Source organism: Callorhinchus milii, unplaced genomic scaffold (assembly GCF_018977255.1).
Source record: "Callorhinchus milii isolate IMCB2004 unplaced genomic scaffold, IMCB_Cmil_1.0 Scaffold9, whole genome shotgun sequence".
Lineage (NCBI taxonomy): Eukaryota > Metazoa > Chordata > Chondrichthyes > Chimaeriformes > Callorhinchidae > Callorhinchus > Callorhinchus milii.
Window position 1 is genome coordinate 20,920,041 of NW_024704750.1, and position 15,271 is coordinate 20,935,311.

General features: G+C 52.7%; 2 protein-coding genes across 2 annotated transcripts in view; one reads left to right on the forward strand and one right to left on the reverse strand.

Annotated features, from left to right (window-relative positions):
* The window catches only part of znf106a (zinc finger protein 106a), a 15,187-nt gene extending 11,928 nt beyond the window's left edge, over positions 1–3,259 (reverse strand). The window contains 2 exon segments of the mRNA XM_042338226.1: positions 2–1,915; positions 2,991–3,259. Of these exon segments, the coding sequence (XP_042194160.1) occupies positions 2–1,915; positions 2,991–3,235 (2,159 nt within the window). The 5' untranslated portion in view covers positions 3,236–3,259.
* A 6,036-nt stretch (positions 3,260–9,295) lies between these two features.
* Positions 9,296–15,171, forward strand: LOC103186806 (synaptosomal-associated protein 23). Its single transcript, XM_042338224.1, has 8 exons — positions 9,296–9,506; positions 9,955–10,040; positions 10,615–10,656; positions 10,930–10,978; positions 11,285–11,402; positions 13,599–13,745; positions 14,239–14,383; positions 14,485–15,171. The coding sequence occupies exons 2-8, from the start codon at positions 9,984–9,986 to the stop codon at positions 14,548–14,550; spliced, it is 624 nt and encodes a 207-aa protein (XP_042194158.1). The 5' UTR covers positions 9,296–9,506; positions 9,955–9,983; the 3' UTR covers positions 14,551–15,171.
* The last annotated feature ends 100 nt before the right edge of the window (positions 15,172–15,271 follow it).

Consider the following 15,271-nt stretch of genomic DNA (forward strand, 5'->3'; position numbering starts at 1 on the left):
CAGGTCTCTCTGCAGTGCGCTGGGCAGCCCCAGCTTGTTCAGCAGGTGGCTGGAGCCTTGGGTGGCCCCGGGCGGCAGCTCAGAATCGGAGTGATCGGAAGCCTCCCAGTGCTGGGCCTCTCCATCACTCATTTCCGCCCCGGAAAACGAGGAGCGGGAGGGGGGATGCCCATCGTCCCCCGGGCTCCTGTTTGACACCACGACCCCTGGGGAGAGTCTAGAGGATGTCACGTGATCTGACGCTGCCCCTTGCTCTGCTGCCGGGTTTGAGCTCTCTAACACCTCGCCCAAACACCCTGCGGAGTCCACACCTGCCACGGTCCCCTCCCCTGTCCTCGTACAATCCACAAGCTCTTTCTCACTTGTTTCTTCCTCTTTGCAGTCCACAGCGGCTCCAGGCTGCGACCTTTTCTCTTTCCCGCTCTCCTCACTGCCCTGCGAGGCTGGCCTGGGGCTGCCCACTGGCTGGTCGGGTTGGCTCCTCGCGGCGTCCATCTGTTCTGCCTGCTGCCTGCGCTCCGTCTGGCTGCACCTCAGCACCTCTTTAGCGCGTCTGAGCACTTCACTCAGACTCTCCTCAGCCTCTCCTCCCAGGGCAAGAAGGGGCTTGTGCGGTGTCACGATGGGGCTGGTGCTGGCTCTCACTGAGAGCTGAGAGCTCGGTGTGCTGGTGGCATGGTCGGGACGGTGCACGGAGACCTCTGGTTCTGACAACCCACGGGACGTTTCGAGGTCCAGTGTGCTGAGGGGGGTCTGCTCCTTGGTGATGGATGAAGGGTTGCCTTTTTTGGGAATGTTCCTGCACTCTGCTTTCAGGACAATGGGTGGGATGTTAGGTGTAGGGAGCAGAGGCGGCCTGATCTTGGCACACTGAGTGGCAGTCTGGCACTCAGTCCTAGTGCCTGCTTTGGTGGGTGGGTTGCTGGGTTGGGGAGCTGCAGTTGTGCAGACACCCAGCTCTTTATTTGCCTCATGAGGCCCCTTGAGATTTTTCTGCTTCATTGACAGACAACGAGTGGCGTCCGAATCCCCATGTTTCCCTTTCGTGCTGGAGTCCTTGGTGGATGCTGGGGGCTCGGTGCTTTTGGGAGCTTGGTAAGGAGCCCAGCGGTGGCTCTTGTCTCTGGAAGGGCTGGAGCTCTTCCCACCGCTCGGATCCTCTTTGCTAAAACAGTCTCCAACATTAAAGTTCAACATCCCTTCATTGGGCAGGTAATCATCGGTGAAATCCATGGAGAAATTATGTGGGCCCTCACTCTCAGGCCACTGGGTCATTGATTCCTGTTGTTGTTTGGTCGCCCCCTTCCCCAGCTTCTCATTCCGTTTCCAGATCTTCTCCCATGCCCTCCGCTCCTTGGCAATTCGGGCTCGATCCTTCTTGCTCAGCTTCCGTGGCTTCCCGTTGCTCCACAGGGCACCCGGTTCCTCTGCAGGGCCGCTGTAGTTGGCCCAGGTTTTGGGGTAGGTGGGGTAGCTCTCTTCAGTGTTGGGGTAGGTGGGATAAGTCTCCTCTGCTGTGGTCTCGCTCCAGTTCCGACCCCTTCCTTGTGCGGTGAAATGCCAGGTGGAGCAGCCTCGAGCATGCCAGTTTGGAAATCCTCCTCGGACACTTCTGACGCCATACCAATCTGGTGCCCCTCCTGACCCATGGGCTTGCCAGCCTCCAGCCCCTCTTGCCCCAGACTGATGCCATTTGCCAGTTGCTCCTGAGTTGGATTTCCAGTGACTCCGCTGGTAATCACCAAGTCTGCAGTTCATGTAGTCTTCACCCTCCCAGTTCCACTGTTGGTCTCCAAGGTTGCTGTGGTGCCATGACCCTTTGGTGTAGTTATTGATCGGTCTCTCTTCCCATCTCCACCGGTGCCTTCTGTCTCCGCCATCCGTTTCCCGATCAACTGGTGTTGAAATATCTTCCCTGAATGAACAAAGCAGTGATTTTGAGCATCCAAACAAACAACTCTAACTTGCATTTATGCAACACCCTTCAAGTGAGGTATCGTGTCGGAGCGCTGAACAATAGTGTATTTCATTCTAAGCTGGGGGGGGGGGGGAGGCGGAGAAGAGAGAGAGAGGGAGGGAAGAAGGGAGGCTCGCCATGAGGAAATGAAACAGTGCCCCATTATAGTACAGAGTGACAACTCGGGCCTCCTTGTAGATGTACACAGGAGGCCGCTGCAGCTGCTACAGCATGTCAATGCCTGGAAACCAAAGGGCAGTGCTGAGCTAAAATTAGCTTTGATAGCAGACTGCAACAAGTCCTCCTCGCCAGCAATGCCTCCTCACTGCTAGCTTCACTGTCTTTTCTGGTTGGGGAAATCACAGAGGGCTGACTGTCTCCCCACACACCTCCCAAGATTACATTGCATGCATAATCTTTCTGTCCCACACGGTCGCCTCCAAGTCAGAAGGTCGTTGGGTTGATGCCTCACTCCAGGACTGCTGAGGGAGCGCTGCATTGTCAGATGTGCCAAAGTTCAGATGAGACGCTAAATCAAGGCTTCAGTTGGACGTTAAAGATCCTGTGGCACTATTCAAAAAAAGGGAGTTTCTGTCTCTGTCGTGGTGTCCTGGCCAACAATCCCTTAAAATAAAATTGATCACTCACTCCACACTTGTTTCTGGGACACTGCTGTGCACAGATAAACTGCGGTGTTTGCTGATAAATAGTCACTACACTTTACAGTAAATTCTATGACAGTGCCATATCAAATGCACAAATTATTAATGATTGTAGATACGGGGTGGGGTATATGTACACTCTGGTGAGACTGATGTACAAATGTACATGATGTACATGAAACAAAGCAGATGGATTTCCCAAATGCGAATCTCTAACTGTCCAGTGCCTTGGGTCATCTCCTGACGTAAAATACACTATTCAAATGTCAGTTATTGTTGCCAGCCCAGGGGGAAGAGAGACCAGACAAAGGCACACAGCAGATGTGTGAAGGTTTAGGGGGTCTCTCTGACCACGCCCGTAGCTCACTCACCGCTTGGGTTCCTTGCGTTGTCTGATCAGCTGGATGAGCTCCTTGTCAAAGTACTGTTCTTCCCTGCCGTCGCCGGGGTCCTTGTCCTTGGCCGGTGCTGCTGCGCTCTCCTTGTGCAGTGCGGTGGAGATGTGCTTGGCGTAGGCCGATAGGCCAACCACTGTTACCCCGCACACCCGGCATTCGTGCTGGCAGTCCCTGAGACAGGAGACAACCGATGGCATCTGAACCGTACCGACGGGCATTTCAGTGGAGAGGGTGGTGGTGTGTGGGGGCCCCCCTCCCCCCTCCCCCCCCTCCCCCCCCTCCCCTCCTCTCCCCCCCCCTCCCTCTCTCTCCCCCCCCTCCCTCTCTCCCTCCGTTTCTCTCTCTCCCCCCTTCCCTCTCTCCCCCCCCCCCCCTCTCTCCCCCTCCCTCCCTGGAGGGACGCTTCCTGTTTGCCTAATTTTTGGCCAGAGCCCATGCCTGGGGACCCCCCAGAATGCGCGTTGGGGGTAACTGCTGGAGTCGTAACCAGCTAACCTCACATGGCTTGCCATTGCGAGCTCTGCCTGGTAAGCTTTCCCGCTGCTCGTCCAGGCGGACCACGTTATCTGTTAGGGCTTTAATAATAATCCTTGCATTTGATATAGCGCTTTTCACGTCTTCTCGACGACCCAAAGCGCTTCACAGAATATACTGTAAAGTTAATTGACTGTATATGCGAACGCGGCAGCCAATTGCGCACAGCAATGTCCCACAAACAGTCGTAGATTAAAAATGACCAATTTATTATTGTTTTTTGGTTTTGGAGGGATTATTATTAGGCTCTGTGTGGAGTAAGGAAACTTGCCCAAGGTTTCGCCCTGACCTGCCTGGAATTGAACTCAGGTCTCTCGCTTGCAAAGCGAGTGCTCTACCCACTGAGCTACAGGACTTTGGCTTGGCAGGGTTAACAGGAGCTGAGTGGGAGGTTTCCCTGCCCCCAGTGACTGCTGATGTGAGTGTGTCTGGCTGTGTGAGCCTCTCTGACTCCCAAGTCCTGCCGATGGGCTGGATTGTCATCAGCCGTGCCCTGAAGTGCTGTGGACACCTGCCTGGCTCAGGAAGTGAAGTACAGAAATTGTGAGCGATAGAGTGCAATGTGTGCAAATATACACACAGACACAGTGACTGAGAGACTTGCATGGACACGGTAACTGTGTGTGTGTTTGCGTGTGTGAGAGAGAAGGACATACACATTACACAAAATGGTGGGATTAAGACAATGAATTCCTGAGGTTAGAGTCACAGTGACTGAATGCTCTGCTACTGATGGTGGTGAGGAGAGAGCAGAGATGTGCAGGGCTGAGTTAGCTGAATGGAGGAGGATTTTCACCACAACCTCTGTGTCCTTGTGTCTTTTGCCTTGGTTTGATGACTAGCTTCTTGGTTGTTTGTCGGGGAGTGGGGCGGGGGGTGGGAGAGAGAGAAACTACTTGCGTTTTAAAGAAGTTGCATTATGTTGTCTCACTTTCAAAGCCCACCATGGCCTTGCTCCTCCCTACCTCTGTGACCTCCTAAACCCACACCAACCTGCCCACTCCCTCTGCTCAGCGGTCTCTTTCCTGCTTCACGTCCCCCGCCTTGCCCGCCTCAACATTGGTAGGTGGGCTTTCAGCTACTCTACCCCCACGCTCTGGAACTCCATCCTGCAGTACATCCGACTCCATCTCAAGACCATCCTCTTCGATCCACCCTTCTTGCCCCCCACTCCCACCCCCCTGATCCCTCCCCCTCCCTCCCCCCCAGCTAGGGTCCAAAACACTGATTGTCCAGTGTCTTGGGACATCCTCCCGACGTGAAAGGCGCTATACAAATATAACAAATGTAATGTATTCTTCTAAGTGTGCAGTGGATTCACAATGAGTTATTTTTGGGGGAGTTTAGGTGTAATGGTTCCGAAGAAATATTTCAAAGTATAAATTTGCATCGAAAAGTAGTTTTACATTGCAAGGCGTGGCCGTGTGCATGTTGGCTTGAATGTTGGCTTGTTTGATCTGTAAAAGTTAATCTTTCAGTGCACTGTTTAAACAGACCAGCAGGTACTTCCCCTGGCCAGCTCCACATTGTGTTATAAATGTGGTGAGAATTCAGGAACCGCTGTCTTTCTCTCGCTATCCCAGGAGGTGAGAGACAATGTGGTTTGAAGGGTGGTATTGCTGTGACAAGGGCTGATGTCGGAATGAAAGGCAGAGTTTGTTTTGAGAGGAGGATGATGTTTGGAAATCTTGTGTTTAGCTTGGTGTCCACCCTTAGGAAGGATGTGCCAGCTTTCGAGAGCATCAAGCAACTAATAAAATTAATATTGATGACTAATTATAATTAATCCTTGCATTTGACATAGCACTTTTATGTTGGGAGGATGTCTCAAAATGCTTCACGGCATTGGGGCTTTAAACTCACAGTCTGGACTGATGCTTCAGTGCAATGTTGTGGGGGGAGGGTTACTGCGTTGTCTGCGGTGCCGTCCTTCAGATGAGATGTTTTAAAGAATGATTGGAAAAGAGTTTCTCCTGGTTGTGGTGCTGGCGACAATGTCCCAGATATTTGTGGAGCGTTGCTGTCTTCAAATTGGCTGCTGAGTCTGAGCACACAGTCACTGCACTGTAAACATCCTCCCGAAGTGAAAGGTACTGTCTCAAATATAACTATTATTCTGCACACTCTTTGTGTCTGTTCTGATGGGTATGTGGTGCTGTAATTACAGAGATGATGACCTAGTGCTATAGTAACAACTGCCTTGTAAGTCGCCATTGATTCCAGCATTTGAACCTAAACAGACAGCAGAAATTTTTATGCTTGTGTGCAGCTCTCTCTCACCCTACATGTAATCTTTGTTTCTGGTGGTGTTTCTGGCAACAGTGCCTAGAACTTCCTAGCGTCTCACAGGGAATAGCTGTCAAGTGCAATGCCTCTGACTCTGACGCTGTGCCGGTTTAACTGGCAGAGTGGCTGTAATGCGAGCATTGATTCATCTGGTGGACATCAGCAGAATGGGTGGTGAACAGAATCGCATGCAAATAATGAGCTACACAAATCAGCTGTTTTTCCCAAAGGTTTGCAGCACAGTGAGAGGTGCTGTATTCTCGGTGGCCACACTGCATATTCTCTACTTGGCGTTCCATGTAAGTGGCTTTGGCCCCAGTTATGTCTTTAACATGTACCTTTGTGAATCTATAGCTCCTGTTTATTTGGTTTACTGTTTACTAATATCTACTGGCCCCCAGCCGATTCAGGCTCCTCGCCAAATCCCACCACACCCTCCTGAGATCTTCTCCTGCTGTGTGGCTGGGCTAGCCTGGCCTGGTCATACTGTTTGCTGTTTGGGTACTGCCTTTCAGGTGAACGTTAACACTGTTCGCAAAAGAGAAGGGAGTTTCTCCTGGTGTCCTGGACAACAATCCCGCAGATGGAGTCCTGTAGCTCAGTGGTTAGAGCACTTACCTCGTAAGGGAGAGGACCTGGATTTGATTCCCGGGTAGGGCGAAACGTTAGGCAAGTTTCCTTACTCCACACGCCTCTGTTAACTTAGAAGTAAGTAGTAACCCGGTTGTTAGTCGATTAGTGGATCACTTTTCCAGGGGTAATAATCCCCTCAAAAAAATATTAATAATAATAATAATTTGGTCACTCAATCCATGACTGTGTGTGGGACGCTGCTGTGTGCAATTGGCTACCGCGTTTTGCCCACAAAATATACAGTCAATTCACTTTCCAGTATATTCTGTGAAGCGCTTTGAGATATCTCAAAGACTTGGTAATGTGCTATATCAAATGCAAGGATTATTATTATTAAATTGGTGACTGTTTGTGGGGCGTTATTGTGTGCAGATTGGCTCCCGCTCTTACCTGCAAATATTTCTGCGCTACCCAGAACATTAAAGTGTAGTGACTGTGTATTGGTGAAGAGGAATGTGGCAGGTAGTCCTGGGTTGCATTCACTAAAAGTTTGTTTGTGGATGCGGGGATCTAATGGGTTGTAGGGTTTTCACTTCACAAGTCTTATTCCAAAGGACTGCACCTCTGACAATGCAGCACTACCCCAGCACTGCACTGAACTGCCAGCCTGGTCTGTGAGCTCAAAGTCTTGACTTCACAACCTTCTGACTCGGAGATGAGTTTAGTGAATGAGCCAAGCTGACACCTTAATGTTCAGCCTGCTTTGTTCCAATATTGTTTCATGTTATCTTCAATTACCTGAGTTTGGTACCATTACCTGTGGCTTTGATAGCTTTGTTTAGTCAGCCGAGCAGCAGGTCATGAGAGGAAACCCGTCACCGTGCTTAAGAGTCTTCAAACCAAACTGAGAATTCCATTCATCCCACCCAAATAATAATAATAATCCTTGCATTTGATATAGCACTTTCAACGTCTTCTAGACGTCTCAAAGCGCTTCGCAGAACAGACTGTAAAGTGAATTGACTGTATATTTGTGAGCATTTCATGGCAATTGTATTAAATGCGTTAATTAAATATATTAATTAAATACATGGCAATTCCAGAGATAGATTGTTGGGATGGAATGCGCACTCTCTCCGTGGTGAGACCGTATTAGTTGCAAGTTGGCAAGATCCAAAGCCTGGGGACTCCAGAATGTGTGTTGGGGTGACTGCTGGTATCTAACCAGCTAAAACCACATAGCTTGCCATTGAGAGCTCTGCCTGATAAGCTTTCCCACTGCTTGTCCGGCTCGGACCACCCTACCTATTAGTGCTTTGGCTTGCTGGGTTAACAGAGCTGAGTCAGGAGTCGCCCCAGGCCTCTTAGAGTTTCCTCATTACCAATTGATGGAATCTGCCTTCAGCGCGGTGGGAGGATCAAACAGGACAGTTTGTGAATGTGCCAGAAACCTTGTTCTCGAAGTCTAATTCCAATGCCGCGTTTCAGGCTTACTCAGCACCAACTGCTCAATCTAGTTCCTCATGTGAGGTACTTTAATAATAATAATGATTAATAATAATAATAATCCTTGCATTATTTGACAAATAGACGTTCCCACTCCTCCTCCAGGTTCAGTGTTCAGCTCCGCCGGAGCCTTCCCTCCCTGCAGCCACTTCCCTGGTGTTTGCCACAGATTCCCTCAGTGCTTGACCCTGGACTTTGGTAGCTTGTTTCCTGTCTCCATTTACAAAACATTTCTGTTCATCTCGGACAGTCTTGGCTCCAGCACCGATCCCAGATCGTAAAATTCCTTCCACGTCGATGGAGCTCTGCGTGTAACACTGCTTCCTAGAATTCAGCCCACTTCTGATCCACTTTAGATCACTGCCTGATGAGGAAATGAGCAGCGATTTGAGTGAATAGCTGAAAGGAAAGTGTCAGGAGAGAGCTGCCATCAAGCCCTCAGCTCACTCCCCCTTTGTGAAGTGCTGGCTTGATCCCCATGTACAGCAACGGTTAGACTTGCGCAACAACTTGCACGCCCGTCACATCATTAAATGTCAAGTGCTCGAGAGGGCAAGGTTTGGTGGCTGAAAGCTCGCTCACTGATGATGTGACGGAGAGAGTGAGGAATGACCAGAGCTGGAGTGTGGAACCACGGGCTGGAGACAGTGTGGACCAGAAGACACAAGATTCCTTGAGTTCAGCCTATTTCTGTCCCACTTTAGATCTTTGCCTGAAGAGGAAATGAGCAGCGACTTGAGTGAATAACCGGAAGGAAAATGTCGGCGAGAGCTGCCTTCTGGCCCTCAGTTCACTTCCCCTTAGTGAGTGGGTGGGGGGGGGGAAGGGAGGGCAGGCGGGCAAGGGAAGAGGGTCAGGAATGAAACAAACCTTTTCATTAGTTTCTATTGCATTCCTCTTCTCGCTTACGGTGGCAATGGGAAAAGTGAGTTCAGCCTATCCAGCTTAGGTCATCATCATGACCTGAGGACATTTACATTCTTTCTCTCTCGCTCACTTCTGCATCAGAAACTTGTTGGTTCAAAGCTGCACCCTAGGACTTGGGACCCTAACCCTGCTGTACCACAAGATACAACAACAAGATTACATTTGTGTAGCGCCTTTCACGTCAGGAGGACGTTGTGTAGTGAATGCTCTGCAAACATTCTGTTCAAAAGCCACAAGCACTTGTTGTGGGTGTCTGGTTTGTACTTACTGCAGCCCAGTGACACTGAGCATCGGGCTGCAGATGAGGATGTGAAGTGTGAACGGTATTTCTCAGGAAGTGGGAGTGTTCGGTGATGTGACTACAGTTTTGTTGTGAAGAGACACACAGACTAAAAGGCTGAGAGAGAGAGAGAGAGAGCGCGCGAGAGAGAGAGAGAGAGAGAGAGAGGGGGGAGGAAGTCTGCTGTGGTGTGAGTCCTGCCCTGGTTGGCCTGGCTGTGTGTGTTTGTGAGGCCCCTCCTGTGGGGAGCTGGAGGCTGGCTTTTGCGGGAAGGAACGAGGAAGCAGTGCTGTGGAGGGCAGGCAGCCTGTAATCTAGCCAGGATCATCTGTAAATAGCCCTCGGTGTGAGCAGGAGGGGTACCCTCACCTCGGGCACCCAGTGTAAGTGCTGCAGTTCTCTGTGCTGTGTGGCAAGTGCCCGCCGGGGCTGCTGAACACCCAGTAATGGATGGCACAGCCCTCTTAACACTGAACTGGGTTAGTCTGTTCAGTCCCACTGCCTGCCTTTCCTTCGCAACCTGCAGGAACTTGGGGGACTAGACGGGTGGGACTGGCTCGGCGTCGTGCTCTGCCACTGTCAAGCGCTCTGGGACGCTACCCTGCGTGCTGTGTAAATGCAAGTTGTTGTTGTTGAAGGGCAGGACGGGGAGACGATGCAGGACAGGGTGGGGGAGGAGGCAGGACGGGGTGGGGGAGGAGGAAGGACGGGGTGGGGGAGGAGGAAGGGCGGAGGAGGCAGGACAGGGGGGGAGGAGGCAGGGTGGGGGGTGGCCAGCAACGGGTATGGAAGGGGCACATTGCTGACTGACAGCCTGTTTATTGTTCACAGCTCCATCCGAGCAGTTGAAGTTAAGCAGCATGGCTGAGCTCTCGCTGGAGGATATCCAGCAACGTGCCAACCAGGTGACAGATGAGGTGAGGCTGAGAGTCGGGGAGCCATGCGGGGCATCCTGGGTGGTGGATGCGGGGCTGTGTCCCATGTGTCTGTGTAGGGGCATGTGTGTTTGTACGGGTGCACTGCGCACTGTGTGGCTGCGCGCGGGCACTGGGGGGGGGGGGAGCTGCGCGCGGGCACTGGGGGGGGAGCTGCGCGCGGGCACCGGGGGGGGAGCTGCGTGCGGGCACGGGGGGGGGAGCTGCGCGCGGGCACGGGGGGGAGCTGCGCATAGGCACTGGGGGGGAGTTGCGCATAGGCACTGGGGTGGGTGGGAGCTGCGCGTGGGCACGGGGGGGAGGAGCTGCGCGTGGGCACGGGGGGGAGGAGCTGTGCGTGGCCACGGGTGGGAGGAGCTGTGCGTGGCCACGGGTGGGAGGAGCTGTGCGTGGCCACGGGTGGGAGAAGCTGTGCATGGGCACCGGGGGGGGGAGCTGCGAGCGGGCACTGGGGGGAGTTGTGCGTGGGCACTGTGTGGGGGGAGCTGCATGCGGGCACTGCGGGCACATAGGTATGGAGCTTGTGTGTGTTGCTGACTCTGTTCCTTTTTCTCAGTCTCTGGAGAGCACGCGTCGGATGCTGCAGATGGCGGAGGAGGTAAGCTGTTCCCATACTGCCCAACAACAACAACTTACAGTTATATAGTTCCCCTCACGCAGGGCAGCGCCCCTCACTCGGGGCAGCGCCCCTCACGCGGGGCAGCGCCCCTCACGCGGGGCAGCGCCCCTCACGCGGGGCAGCGCCCCTCACGCAGGGAAACCCTCTCATACAGAACCGATTGCTGGGGGGGAGGGTGGGCAGGGGGAGTTGCCTGTAACACCCCGGTTCAGGCTCTGAGCCACTGACACACTTTCCTGTAACTTGTTGCAGAGCAAAGATGCTGGTGGCAAGACGCTAGTGATGTTGGATGAACAGGGAGGTGAGTACTAAGATCAGCCACTCAACACAGAGCGAGGCTGAAATTATTAACACACGGAGCGAGACCATTAACGCACAGAGTGGGACTGAGATCAGTTGGGTTGGGAGAGAAAGGTCAGCCTGGCTTCCACCTCCTGATGACTGGCTGGAGCCACTCTTGCCCTACGCTGACAGCTGTGTGCGGGTGGACACGCAGGATAGGGTGTGAAGAGCCCCCCATCTCTGTTTGTTTTGGGGGGGAATGGTGGTGAGAGCAGGGTTGTTGAAATGAACGTGCTGAGGGCCTGACACACTGTCTGCTTGTCAGAGAAACTGGAACGTATCGATGAGGGGCTCGACCGCATCAACCAGGACATGAAGGAGGCGGAGAAAAACCTGACTGACCTGACCAAATGCTGCGGCCTGTGTGTGTGTCCCTGCAGCAAGTGAGTGGGGAGAAACTAACTAACCCAGTGAGGGACACTGGTAACTAACTAGCCAACTGACCCAACAAGGGGCCCTGGTAACCAACTAACCCAGTGAGGGGCCCTGGTAACCAACTATCCCAGTGAGGGGCCCTGGTAACCAACTATCCCAGTGAGGGGCCCTGGTAATCAACTATCCCAATGAGGGGCCCTGGTAACCAACTAACCCAATGAGGGGCCCTGGTAACCAACTAACCCAGTGAGGGGCCCTGGTAACCAACTAACCCAGTGAGGGGCCCTGGTAACCAACTAACCCAGTGAGGGGCCCTGGTAACCAACTAACCCAGTGAGGGGCCCTGGTAACCAACTAACCCAGTGAGGGGCCCTGGTAACCAACTAACCCAGTGAGGGGCCCTGGTAACCAACTAACTAACTAACCTAGTGAGGGGCCCTGGTAACCAACTAACTAACTAACCTAGTGAGGGGCCCTGGTAACCAACTAACCCAGTGAGGGGCCCTGGTAACCAACTAACTAACTAACCTAGTGAGGGGCCCTGGTAACTGACTAACCCAGTGAGGGGCCCTGGTAACTGACTAACCCAGTGAGGGGCCCTGGTAACTATCTGATCCGGGCTGGTGGGGGGGATTGGTAACTGGCCCACGCTCACTGTGAGGGTGAGATGCTGTGGTTGAGCTGTGCCCCTCTCTGCAGGGGCTCTGTCTCAGAACTTCCTCCCATTCAACTTTTTCTCTCTCTCTCTCTCTTCTGTCTTTTTTTGTGCTTCATTAACTGGAGGTTTGAGCTAACCCAAGCGCAGACTCTGGGAGGAGTGAACGGACCCTGTATTTACTCAGTAGGTGCTGCTGATGGAACTGCATGTATGCATGAGTTCTCCCGCACCCCCCCTCCCCCACACACACACACACGCACTGCATGCAAAATGAACTAACTTAGTGAAGGTCTCAGACCAAGTTCCAGTGTGTCAACCTGGCGAGATGTCAGCCTGGCGCAGTGGATCAGATGTTAAAGTGAGGGCTACCTGTTCAGGTGGACTTTAAAGATCTGTCAGCGCTATTGGAAAGGAGAAGGGAGTTCTCTCCTGGTGTCCTGGCTGACGATCCCCCCAAATAAAATTGGTCAGTCACTCCATGGCTGTTTGTGGGACACTGCTGCGTGCAATTGAGTTGCCGTGTTGCCTACAACTACACAGTCACTCCATTTCGTAGTAAATCCTGTGAAGCTCTTTGAGACATCCTTCAGATGTGATGACAATAATAATCTTTGCATTTAATCATCACATCGTTGATACGTCTTAATTGCTTCCCAGAATATATTGTAAAGTGAATTGACTGTATTTTGGCGAAGGGACTGAGGAGGGGACGGGGGGGTGCGAAGGGATAGGGTGATGGGGAGGGGTGCGAGGGGACCGAGGGGAGGGGTGGGAAAGGGAATAGAGGAATGTAAAGTAACGCAGGGAATGGAGTAGAGAGTGCACAACAAGGGACAGAGTGTTAAACTTGGAGCAGTGAGGAGATCGTGAGATGGGGAACCACTTGCCCACACAGGACATTGAGTGTCCATCGCTTGGCACAGAAGGTCAAAGAGGCAGAATCCATGTCTAAGGGAGATGGGTAGAGACTTAGGAAGGCAGAGGATTTGGAAAAAGGCATTAAAATATCTACAGTCTTGTGCAGCAGGCTGGGCGGCTGGTGTCCTATTCCTGTTGAGGACAGAGGGAGACAAGTGGGAGCGTGGTTTGGTGATTCCTGACTGGTGGCTGCGGAGTGAAGATATTACCATAGAAATGCATGTAAAACATTGCCCAGGGGCTGGGTTGCATGTTCTGCACTGGGGCTGTGTCAATGCTGCAGCCTGAATGCCTGATCTCCTCGCTGCGTAAAATGCAGCCTCACAACTTATGTACCTCCTCCTTCCCAATGGACTCAGTTCACTATCCCTCTGGTCCTCACTGTTGGTGTGGATCTTGGCAGAGGTCCCCGTCACCCACAGCTCCCCTTCTGTCTCTTGCCTCTCCCCTCCCTCCCATATACCCCTCCCTAACCTCCCTCTGTGTCTATTGTAAAGTCCTTCCTTGTCTGCATTATATCAGTATTGAATGTGCTAGTTGTCTTGTGTAGGTAGAGGGGCTTCCATCACCTCCTGCAATCAGCTACATATGTATTAATGCTGTCCACCTTCCCCCCCCACAACCCCAGGGTGAAGAACTTTGAGATGCGGGACGTGTACAAGAAGGCCTGGAACAGTGACCCCGATGGCAGCTCAGGGAAGGTCACCACCAGTCAGCCTGGTGGTGGGCAGGGCACAGCAGGGGCAGACAGGACAAGCACAGGCTACATCAAAAAGTACTGAGCCCCACATTCTCTAATCCCCCACCCCCCCCCCCCCACACACACACAGCCCCCATTCTCTCTCTTCCCCCCCAACAGTCCCACATTCTCTTTCCCCCATACATACAGCCCCACGTTCTCTACCCCCCCAAACAACCCCACATTCTCTCCCCTCACACAGACATTCTCAACCCCGCCCCCCCCGCACGCAGCCCCACATTCTCTTCCCCCCAATATACACAGCCCCACATTCTCTTTCCCCCCCCAATACACACAGCCCCACTTTCTCTCCCCCCCCCCCTTCCCAACAACCCCACATTCTCTCCCTATCCAGTGTGTCAGTGAGAGAGAGGATGAGTCAGTGAGTTAGAGGGTGTGAGAATGAGGCAGTGAATGAGAGTATGAGTGATGCAGTGAGTCAGTGGGTGAGAGTCAATGAGAAAGTGAGAGTGAGTTGGTGAAAATGTGAGTGAGTGAGAGAGTGAGTGAGAATGCCGTGCCTCTGCAGGATTACCAATGACGCTCGGGAGGATGAGATGGAGGAGAACCTGGAGCAGGTTGGCAGCATCATCGGGAACCTGAAGAGCATGGCCATGGAGATGGGCAACGAGATCGAGTCCCAGAATCAGAGGATTGACCGCATCACAGACAAGGTGAGAATGGGTCTTGGGGTGGGGTCTTGGGGGAAGGCTGGTGCAGGGGTGGGGGGTTCTGTTCCTCGGTTGACGCTGACGGGGGCTCTTTGTATGAACAGGCCGACACTAACAAAACTCGGATCGACGAAGCCAACCAGAGAGCCAACAAACTCATCAAAAAATAAACAGTGGCGTCTGCCCCCCCACCCCGTCTTCCGTGTCTGTCCCCCAACCTCCCACCCCTCCCCACCCCGGCTACCCCATCGCCTGGACCCGTCTCCCCAGTGGGGGGTTGTGGTTTCTGCTCCCCCTGAACTCATCATTAAGCACCTCCGCTGCCTGGGGATGGGACTCCTGCCCAGCCTGTGTGCTGAAGAGAGTGCTTCTCGCCTTGATGATATTTGAGTCTAAATATCCCTTTGGAGATGAATTGCCTGTGAGTGGTGTCTGCCTGTGGATCTGGGTCGAGGCTTTGGGACTTGTGGCAGGAGGATCGCAGAGCCCTGAAGGCTGAGGGGCTGAGCTGAGAGAGACTGGACAGGCAGCTATGACCATAAGGCTTGATGAAAGGACTTCCAGAAACCGCCTCTCCCTCTCTCCCACCCCACCCGGGCAGCCATTCTGTCTGTAGTGAACCAACCTTGCACATTTAATCATTTTTTTCCATTTGTGTAATGGATGGTCCCTGTGCCCCCGAATGAGCTGAATCATTGTGTGATTGTAATCAGTGCTGACCACCCCACACAAATTATTGTTTTTTTTCTAATAAAAAATAAACTGGTTGCTTTGAGTGAATAAACTTGTACTGAGTGATGATACAGGTTGTGCACAGGAACAGAAAATGCAGATGCAGCGCAGTGTGTAGATACAAAACAGCAGGTATTGTTTGTGGTTTATTTTCTCAAA

Excerpts from the sequence above, each read along its gene's own strand:
- LOC103186806 (XM_042338224.1), top strand. The coding sequence starts at position 9,984 with ATGGCTGAGCTCTCGCTGGAGGATATCCAGCAACGTGCCAACCAGGTG. Across the intron at positions 10,979-11,284 it reads GATGTTGGATGAACAGGGAG|AGAAACTGGAACGTATCGAT; the intron begins GTGAGTACTAAG and ends TCTGCTTGTCAG. Across the intron at positions 11,403-13,598 it reads TGTGTGTGTCCCTGCAGCAA|GGTGAAGAACTTTGAGATGC; the intron begins GTGAGTGGGGAG and ends CCACAACCCCAG.